This window comes from Coregonus clupeaformis, chromosome 34 (assembly GCF_020615455.1).
Source record: "Coregonus clupeaformis isolate EN_2021a chromosome 34, ASM2061545v1, whole genome shotgun sequence".
NCBI classification, from domain to species: domain Eukaryota; kingdom Metazoa; phylum Chordata; class Actinopteri; order Salmoniformes; family Salmonidae; genus Coregonus; species Coregonus clupeaformis.
Window position 1 is genome coordinate 32,662,720 of NC_059225.1, and position 9,478 is coordinate 32,672,197.

Consider the following 9,478-nt stretch of genomic DNA (forward strand, 5'->3'; position numbering starts at 1 on the left):
TCACTTAAATCATTACAAAAACACCAACCGCAGAATATTTATGTGGAACATTTGTCAATATCAAATCAATCAGGGTAGATTTATCAGGGCATTTAAGATTTGGGCGAGTGGGTGAATTAATCAACTGGGTAAGATTCATAGAATTACAAAACATTTTTAAATCATCAGACACCGGCTTTAACCAACACCAGTTGAGATCACCAATCAAGATCATTTCACTGTAAAGAAGTTTAGACATAAGGTGCGTCAAAGAAGAAAATGCATCACCAAGAGCAGAGGGGGGTCTATAACAGCCAATCACAGTTATAGAGAGGCCCTTTGAAACCTCAATATTCAAAGCAAGAAATTCCAACTGTTTACAAATAGTTTCAGACTTTGCCACACTTACATGGAATTTAGATTTTACATATATAGCCATACCCCCACCTTTCTTAACCCGATCTGCACGATAAACATTGTAACCACTTATACAAATATCCTTATCAAAAATAGACTTGCTGAGCCAGGTTTCCGAAAACACAATTACATCAGCATCAGTTGATTTAGCCCAAATCCTAACCCCATCAATTTTTGACAACAGGCTGCGTACACTCATCAAACTCATCATGTAGACTAGCCTACCCGCACTGTATCTGTTGCCTAGAGCGCATGTGCCAATACCAGAGTAGGCACATTTTCTATTTAACGCAACAGTTTTTGTGACAAAACTATCGCTTGAGTGGAAAATGCGATGGAAACACATTGCACTTTAGATTTGTCTTCGGTACATGAAAAATTAAGCGAAAATATATCATCACGCACTGATTTGTATCTGCAACAAGTCCGTTAGGTGGAAACACTACTGGTGGTTAAATTGCGCATATTTTCTTTATGCTGATTATAAAATATTTGCATTAAAATCTGTCGCCAATTGGATGGAAACCTAGCAACTCATGGTGGGTGGATCATGTAGAGGTTTCATTCAGCGGTTGTGAAGTAGGCTATGCTACAGATGAGCATATGAGAGCATCATCAAACATTGCCTGAAGCTTCCAGTAAAAGCTGGTCTGCGCTTCAACGCTTCAGCTTCAGAACATATTTTTGCACTCAAACAAAACGCATGCGCATGGAGCAAACGAATTGGTCAGTTGCAACCCAGTGCAGACAGATGTGATTGAGGCAAGAATCACCTGTATTCTGGCATTCATGGTGACACAGTGAGTACAGTTATATTGGAACTTCCTCTTTGAATTACAATTGAATGCTAACATGTTAATTAGATTCAACACCAGCAATCTAGATGGCAAATTATGGAGACTAGAGAATTATTGCCAGCATGGTTTCTTGACAATCTCGTTCTATCTTTTGGATATAGCTACCGAATTTAATGGTCATTTATTTATTTATTGATGCTGTAGTCATAATTTGCATCAGATCATCAGATGCCATATTCTCCATCTTGAAAGAAAAATACACCTTATGTGTTATTATACTGTATGTCAGCATACAGTATTTCGTTTAAATTATTCTCAATCTTGATTAACCTAATAAATGGTTAAAAAGTGCGCTCTAACCCCCAAGTCTCCATCTGTGTTGTATCCGAGGATGCTAGGATGGAGGTAGCAACGCCTTGTCTGTATTACTACCGCACCACTGTCTTTCTCATCCCAGAGCGCGATATAATGCTTTGATCCTGCAAATGTTAGGCTTGGTAATAGGCGTTTAATAGCATATATATGTTTATGTAATAATTTCTCGCTATAATAAGTTATAGCTTTGACAGTGAAAAGAAGTTCGTGCAGGGATCATTCTGTTCTGTTGAAGTGGTCAGAGCATTCCGCAAGACATGCGCGCTCGAGCTGATGTGACGACATACCGTGGGGATTCCCTCAGTAGGCTACTATTTTCCCATGGTTTCAAGATGTTGTACCAGTCTTTAAAATGGCATATTTTTCACTCCATCAATGTCATCTACAAGAAGATATGTAGACAAGTATACGGATGGATGACTGATGCCTGCCTTCTATGTGGGCATATCTGAACCAAATCGAGTGTCCAGTCTGTCTCACATACAACCTCAGCGTGGTGTTGTGTGTCTTGGTCTGCAGCCCATGGGGTCAGAGCGGGTGAGACAGATGCAGGTGCACCAGGAAACCGCGGCCAGTGTCCTCCAATCACAACACAGGATGGGGAACATGCCCACCAATGCCTCCAATGCCTGTTGTTTCTGCTGGTGTTGCTGCTGCAGCTGCTCCTGGTAGGTACCACTATACTATCCATAGTAAGGGTCCGTGTCCCAAATTGCACTCTATTCCTTATATGGCACACTACTTTTGACTAGGGCCCATAGGGTGCTATTTGGGACTCAGACCATACCTACTTTACTGACATTCTATACCATGCTTATACCAAAACTCTGCACTCCAGAGCAGCAGCGTCATGCACCCCAAAAATCTGAGGGGGCACAAAGTACGTGAGGATGGCTGGGGAGTGGTCTGGAGGGGGACTAGGCCCCCAGTCGGAAAGTTGGAGAATTGTGCTTTTTTCAAACACCTGAAACTGTCTTTCCTGCAATCAAGTTGTTTATTTTGTTAAAGAAACTAAATATGCTTATCTGCATCTCTGCTCAAATCTGGGTACAATATTGAAAGGAATGTGAGTCCTATTCAGTACATTTAGTAATTGCTTTTCTAAAGTCTACCAACCTTGCCAGCAGGCATGCCAGCTAATATAGTTAGACAAGCTGGCTACTCTAGCTTGATTGATTGCCTGAAATGGCTTCTTGGTAACTAGTTATGAGGTTGGGAGATTGGGAGCCTATCTGGGCTAGCTAAAGCCAACTTCATAAAATTGCTAGGTGGCTAGTAGTATTACAGAGAAACGACAAACAAAAAATGAAACACATTTTTATTATTTATTTTATAGGACAACTCTGAGGGGGCACGTGCCTCTGTGCCCCCTATAGGCATGACGCCTCTGCTCTGGAGCAACCTACATACAGTGCATTCGGAAAGTATTCAGACCCCTTTACTTTTTTTGGAAATTGTTTTTTTCTTTAATAAATCTACACACAATACCCCTTAATGTGTGCACATTTATATAAAAAAAAACTGAAATAGCACATTTACATAAGTATTCCGACCCTTTACTCAGTACTTTGTTGAAGCACCTTTGGCAGCGATTACAGCCTCAAGTCCTCTTGGGTATGACGCTACAAGCTTGCCACACCTGTATTTGGGGAGTTTCTCCCATTCTTCTCTGCTGATCCTCTCAAGCTCTGGCAGGTTGGATGGGGAGCTGCACAGCTATTTTCAGGTCTCTCCAGAGCAGTTCGATCGGGTTCAAGTCCGGGCTCTGGCTGGGCCACTCAAGGACATTCAGAGACTTGTCCCGAAGCCACTCCTGCGTTGTCTTGGCTGTGTGCTTAGGGTCATTGTCCTATTGGAAGGTGAACCTTCGCCTCAGTCGGCGGTCCTGAGCGCTCTGGAGCAGGTTTTCATCAAGGATCTCTCTGTACTTTGCTCGGTTCATCTTTCCCTCAATCCTGACTAGTCTCCCAGTCCCTGCCGCTGAAAAACATCCCCACAGCATGATGCTGCCACCACCATGCTGGCACCACCATGGATGGTGCCAGGTTTCCTCCAGACGTGACGCTTGGCATTCAGGCCAAAGAGTTCAATCTTGGTTTCAACAGACCAGAGAATCTTGGTTTCTCACGGTCTGAGAGTCTTTAGGTGCCTTTTGGCAAACTCCAAGCGGGCTGTCATGTGCCTTTTACTGAGGAGTGGCTTCCGTCTGGCCACTCTACCATAAAGGTCTGATTGGTGGAGTGCTGCAGAGATGGTTGTCCTTCTGGAAGGTTCTCCCATCTCCACAGAGGAACTCTGGAGCTCTGTCAGAGTGACCATCAGGTTCTTGTTCACCTTCCTGACCAAGGCCCTTCTCCCCCGATTGCTCAGTTTGGCCGGGCTGCCAGCTCTAGGAAGAGTCTTGGTGGTTCCAAACTTCTTCCATTTAAGAATGATGGAGGCCACTGTGTTCTTGGGGACCTTCAATGCTGCAGAAATGTTTTGGTACCCTTCCCCAGATCTGTGCCTCGACACAATCCTGTCTCGGAGCTCTACGGACAATTCCTTCGACTTCATGGCTTCGTTTTTGCTCCGACATGCACTGTCAACTGTGGGACCTTATATAGACAGGTGTGTGCCTTTCTAAATCATGTCGAATCAATTTAATTTACCACAGGTGGACTCCAATCAAGTTGTAGAAACATCTCAAGGATGATCAATGGAAACAGGATGCACCTGAGCTCAATTTCGAGTCTCATAGCAAAGGGTCTGAATAGTTATGTAAATAAGGTATTTCTGTTTTTGCTTTGTCATTATGGGGTACTGTGTGTAGATTGATGAGGGAAAAATGTATCAATTTTAGAATAAGGCTGTAACGCAACAAAAAGTGGAAAAAGTAAAGAGGTCTGAATGCTTTCCGAATGCACTGTTTAATATACTCTGCACAGGACACAAATAGAGGCATAAAAACGGAGCATCTGCCAGCTACACACAGTCTCTGTGGACAAAACCCACAGGGACATTTATGTTTTGGAGTTATAGATGTATACATAAGCAAGGATTATGCCTCTTCTTCTGACTGCTCTCTTAGGACAGCACTACCTGTTATGTGCAGAATAAGAGCATGGAAATTCACACCTCAGGGAGTGGGAATAGTCCCTGTCTTCACATCAACCTCAGTTAAGTTGTGCTAATTGTCGCAGAGCTACAGTGTGTGGCCAGGGAGCACAGATGTGGTGGATTCTCACCTGCCTTTTAATTAGGCTACAGGTGACTGCTAGACCAGGTGTTTAAATTAACTACAGCACATCTCTAAGGACTGGATGACAGTAGTGTTTACGCAAGACCTCCATGCAGAGCTCACGCATCCGGGACATGTGCACCTGCCACCACTGTTGTTCACAGTTTGGAACAATCAACATGATTTCTATCTGCTACCCACCACACCAATTGACAATAGCTGAAAACCCTACATTGTACATACAGTACATTTTCTATTTTGTTTTTTCACTGTTTTTCAGTCTGACTGTTATGAAGGAGGATGAGAGGATTCAAAGAAGCATCTATGAGAGGATAGAGGGAATCGCAAACTGTGATGACAGGTAACAACACTACACAGTGACTATCCCCTATAGGGTTAGCTACATAGTATAGGATAAACAAGAAGAGGGGATATAGTTGAGACTGTTTAATAGGATCTCTAGACACAGAGATCCTACTAAATTACTTATATGTAATGTAATGTTGTGAGTTCTATATGTAATTATATGGAGCTAGAGCTGAAACGTTGACATTAAATATTCTCAACTCTGTCTATTGTATGAAATAAAGAGCATGGTCCCTCTTTTAAAGCCCCAAGCCTACTCTGGAGGATGCGACAACGTGGACCATGTCGTTTGAGAGGCTGATGAAGAGCCCTGCAGGGCGGGGCTGCTTCCAACAGTTCCTGAGGACAGAGTTTAGTGAAGAGAACATTAGGTTCTGGTTGGCCTGCGAGGACCTCAAGAAGGAGACCAACAAAACGGTGGTGCAGGAGAAGGTACGACAGATCTATGAGGACTTCATCTCCATCCTCTCCCCTAAAGAGGTGAGCTTACACTGCTTTGGCCTTTCTTGAGACTGAAGTGGCCTATAATTGTGCAAATTTATAGCTGCCAGCCTAAAATGTTTTCTCCATAGAGTATTCTTATTAGTGTGACTTAGCAAGACCACTCTAGATTCCACATTCTTCTGACTTACTATAGTTATTCATTAGACCACTACTGATCTTATTCAACTTCTATGGTTGTTTAATTACTTCTCCAGGTGAGTTTGGACTCACGTGTTCGAGACGTGATCAACAAGAACATGCTGGAGCCCACGTCCCACACGTTTGAGGACGCCCAGCAGCAGATCTACACGCTGATGCAGAGAGACTCATACCCACGCTACATGAACTCTACAGCGTATGCAGATCTGCTGCAGAACCTGGAAGAACCACCTCCTGCCACAGAGCCATAGACTCTCACTCTCCATCAATCACTCTACACATTGCTTTTAGATGACACTTGTGTATCTTATCCAAAGGAATTTTAGGTCCAGCTTTCAGTTACAGTTCACATGTTGATTGATTAACAGGTCAATAGGCTCCATTTACAAAATTGTCTTTATTAAGGTGTAACCACTGTTTATTACCTTAAATATTGGCTTTCCAAAATCCTCGAAGCGAGCAAGAACATACGCTATATTCGGTTTCAGATTGCAAGATGTTTCCAAATATATTTTTATTTTTATATTGCCTAGCGCTTGACATTGCACTTTTCTATAGTGTTATGAGGGGAAAGCATGTTGTATCTGTTAGCACTGCATTTGTGTGTAGGTATATTGTCAGACTTAAAGCATTTTCAGTTCTTTTTAGTGAAACCTAATTTCACTTAATGTTAAGAAGACATGGGAAAGTGCCTTGGCATTAGATCGTTTACCACTACACCTTCAACATAGTTTGAATAAAATATTCCAAAAATGGTGCAGCAGTTGAACACAATTGATATTAAATTGTGGTGCTTTCAGCTCTTCTCAAAGAATAGTCACTTTTTACGTACAGTGTGAGCTGATACCTGGAAAAAGATCTTGCCTGTGATATGAATACTGTGATGCTAATTTAGTCCTATTTTTTTTCTGATTCAAAACGTAAACAGGAATATACATGTATGAAATAAATAGTATGTGACTATTCATATACTGTATTTGTGTATTGAATTAACAGAAAATGGCTTTAAATTCCTACAAATCGAATAAAGCACAATAATTGTATATTGTAGTCTTCTTTTACTATTGCATTATAATCAGGGTTTTATTTCCCCATAACAAATCAACATATTAAGATTCATATTTTCAAACCATACAATTAAAAAAGACTCCCAACACATGTATTCCCTGGAAGAGATGGCTTTTCAATAGCAAATCGCTACACCAACAACAGTACTGGCAACTGGCAACAGATTAAAATACTGAAGATTCCACCAGGCTCCAGCAGAGAATACAATAGTTTAAGTTATGATGTCCCTCTCCTTGGCTTGTCTCTAGCTAGCCATAGGGCCTGTCTATGACTATGTCTCTGACAGCCAGAGTTAGCAGCAGGTTCTATTGAGTGAGGTCTGTGGTTCAGACAGTCTATGGAGCATCACAGGAGTCACCTTCAATGAGCTCTGATGGCGGTGGGTGTGTAGGTCTAACCGTTAGATTGGAGGAAGCTGCTTTTCAATAAACTGCTTGATATCCATCATTTCCTGTAGGACGCAAGAGAGACAAGTATTACTACACAAAATATAATACATTCATTTCATATAAACTCCATTATGCATGTTCAAAGTCTTCAAAAAGAGCCAATCTTCTAGGTTAAACCATATTATAGACTTCTCACAGCTGCTGTGCAAACCATACTAACCTCAGGGCAGGCACTGTGAGGCATTCTGGGATAGGTATTAAAGGTGATGTTGGATGGATTGCAGAGGGTCTTCAGTTTCTCCACAGTAAGACATCCAAACATTACAGGCACTAGAGGGTCCGCCTCGCCATGGCACTGCAGGACATGCATCTCCTTGTTGGCAGAGTTGGCCGACGCCTGAGAAAGGACGAAATTAGGGTTACATTTCAAATCAGCTATGACTTGCAACGTCTCTAGAATGATTTGGTCGACGTCTAGGAATTGACTTTGACCATTGTTGATTTGTGTGGTTTGGTAAAGTAACAAGTTAATAGACTGGTTACATTCCAAAACAATAGAATGGATCTTATGTATAACCTTTGTGCACCACAGAACACTTCTAATGCAGGATAGCTTATACCTGAGGGAAGGAGTGCCGTAGAGGGAGCCAGCAGCTGAGAGCAACCACTCCCCCCAGCTTCTGTTGGGACGTGAGAGCAGTGTAGAGAGACAACGCTCCACCCTGTATACACCAAAGCACACAAATAATTCTTATCGCTGTGTCTTACCACTAAGTTTAGTACATTTCAGTGTTGTTTTACAGTTTTTTGTTGTCATAGGCTAGTCTACCTGAGAAAATCCGCCAATAACAATCCTGTGGGATGGTATTCCATTCTTCACTTCTTGATCTATCAGCGTTTTAACTGAGAAGAGAGGAAGCACTCAATGAAATCAAGTTCAAATAGAATCAAGCTCAGGTTCATACAGTTTAAAACTTCACCATACTGTATGCCCTAGTGCAGCTACAGCCAAACAATGTAGACTCACTTTTCTCTGATGCCTGTTTAATACCAGCTTCGTCTTCCTCTGCATCTGTTTGCAATCCGATGATGTCAAACCTATAACATAGAGGGGAGTGATTAACCCAAATAGGCTACTGTTCTTTGATATTGCCTTCTTTTTATCAAATTAATAAACTTGACTTCTTACCAGGAGGGCATGGACATGCCCATGTTTAATGTAACAGGCTTGATTGGACTGAAAAATAAAAATAACAAAAAAGTTTCAATGTCATTAATAAATGTGTATATTAACACCATGTAATCAATAATCACTATCATCAACATTCTCCAAATACAGGAGGCGTGCTTGTCCACAGAGGTACTCACGCATGAGGACAGATATATTTCACATGTGGTGTCCGGATCCCAGCAAAGGCCTCTGCCCAGCCATGACTTTGAACAAAAGCAAAATATATCTTATGAGCTTTAGACTACAGTAAATGGAAATAATATGACAGATAACCCTTGAGTCAATGGTGAGTGGCAGGAGTAGAATGAGGGATGAAATGAATGAGCTGTACTGCACATACCCAGTGTCACCCAGGCCATGAAGAAATATCACCTGCAATGCAAAACAGAAACATAAATGCACAATGTGGTTAGCTTTATTGACAACACTTCAATGTCAATGGCTGGTAGGTCTAGGTTTGGGGTGTCAACCCTCCACCTGCAAGCTACTGTGTAGGCTTTTGTTACAACACTACACTAAAACACCTGATACTAGCTGCCCACTATGGGGCCATTTACTGGGAATACAGACGTAAGTGAGACTAAAATGTGAGAGCAAGTTATTGTCTGCAACAACATGCATGTTGCCTTCAATGCTCGCTGTCAAACATCCCTCACTCACCGCTGCAGTGGCTTTCCGAGCGGCAGGTACAATAGCAGGCAACGGCACTGACATATTATTACCGCACATACAACGTGCAGGCAGCTGGCATTCAACAACAGAATTGACGATGTATGCTCGGATGGGAAGAAAACGTTCAATTTGTATCGCCTTTGGCCCTACGATTTGCGATAGTTATGAGGGTACAGTATGTTTACTAAGTCGCGGGCTTCAGTTTGTCAGAGAGCGAGCGCAGTACAAATTCATTAACTAGTAAACACAATGGATAGGACAATATTCTAATCCAATCAATCTGTAGGAAATCCAGATGTTCCAAAAATCAGTGAGACAATGG

At 42.0% G+C, this 9,478-nt stretch overlaps 2 protein-coding genes across 3 annotated transcripts; one reads left to right on the top strand and one right to left on the bottom strand.

Annotated features, from left to right (window-relative positions):
* Window positions 1–1,087: 1,087 nt before the first annotated feature.
* LOC121550024 (regulator of G-protein signaling 20-like) lies at window positions 1,088–6,177 on the top strand. 2 transcript variants are annotated; one of them, XM_041862087.2, is made up of 5 exons: window positions 1,088–1,196; window positions 2,088–2,236; window positions 5,069–5,149; window positions 5,400–5,634; window positions 5,853–6,177. In XM_041862087.2, exons 2-5 carry the CDS (start codon window positions 2,091–2,093, stop codon window positions 6,045–6,047), a joined length of 657 nt encoding a protein of 218 aa, XP_041718021.1. In that variant the 5' UTR covers window positions 1,088–1,196; window positions 2,088–2,090; the 3' UTR covers window positions 6,048–6,177. The 2 variants fall into 2 exon arrangements, with proteins under 2 accessions (XP_041718021.1, XP_041718020.1); XM_041862086.2 differs by lacking the exons at window positions 1,088–1,196; window positions 2,088–2,236 and having other exon boundaries at window positions 4,424–5,149.
* Window positions 6,178–6,278: 101 nt separating this feature from the next.
* LOC121550023 (acyl-protein thioesterase 1) lies at window positions 6,279–9,453 on the bottom strand. Its single transcript, XM_041862085.2, has 9 exons — window positions 9,145–9,453; window positions 8,825–8,856; window positions 8,622–8,687; window positions 8,443–8,490; window positions 8,281–8,351; window positions 8,083–8,156; window positions 7,874–7,975; window positions 7,474–7,650; window positions 6,279–7,315 (listed from the first exon to the last, which is right to left on the bottom strand). Exons 1-9 carry the CDS (start codon window positions 9,211–9,213, stop codon window positions 7,265–7,267), a joined length of 690 nt encoding a protein of 229 aa, XP_041718019.1. The 5' UTR covers window positions 9,214–9,453; the 3' UTR covers window positions 6,279–7,264.
* Window positions 9,454–9,478: the final 25 nt, after the last annotated feature.

Excerpts from the sequence above, each read along its gene's own strand:
- LOC121550024 (XM_041862086.2), top strand. The coding sequence starts at position 4,899 with ATGCAGAGCTCACGCATCCGGGACATGTGCACCTGCCACCACTGTTGT. Across the intron at positions 5,150-5,399 it reads ATCGCAAACTGTGATGACAG|CCCCAAGCCTACTCTGGAGG; the intron begins GTAACAACACTA and ends CCTCTTTTAAAG. Across the intron at positions 5,635-5,852 it reads CCATCCTCTCCCCTAAAGAG|GTGAGTTTGGACTCACGTGT; the intron begins GTGAGCTTACAC and ends TTACTTCTCCAG.
- LOC121550023 (XM_041862085.2), bottom strand. The coding sequence starts at position 9,213 with ATGTGCGGTAATAATATGTCAGTGCCGTTGCCTGCTATTGTACCTGCC. Across the intron at positions 7,651-7,873 it reads TACGGCACTCCTTCCCTCAG|GCGTCGGCCAACTCTGCCAA; the intron begins GTATAAGCTATC and ends GTCCTTTCTCAG. Across the intron at positions 7,316-7,473 it reads CTCACAGTGCCTGCCCTGAG|GAAATGATGGATATCAAGCA; the intron begins GTTAGTATGGTT and ends TGCGTCCTACAG.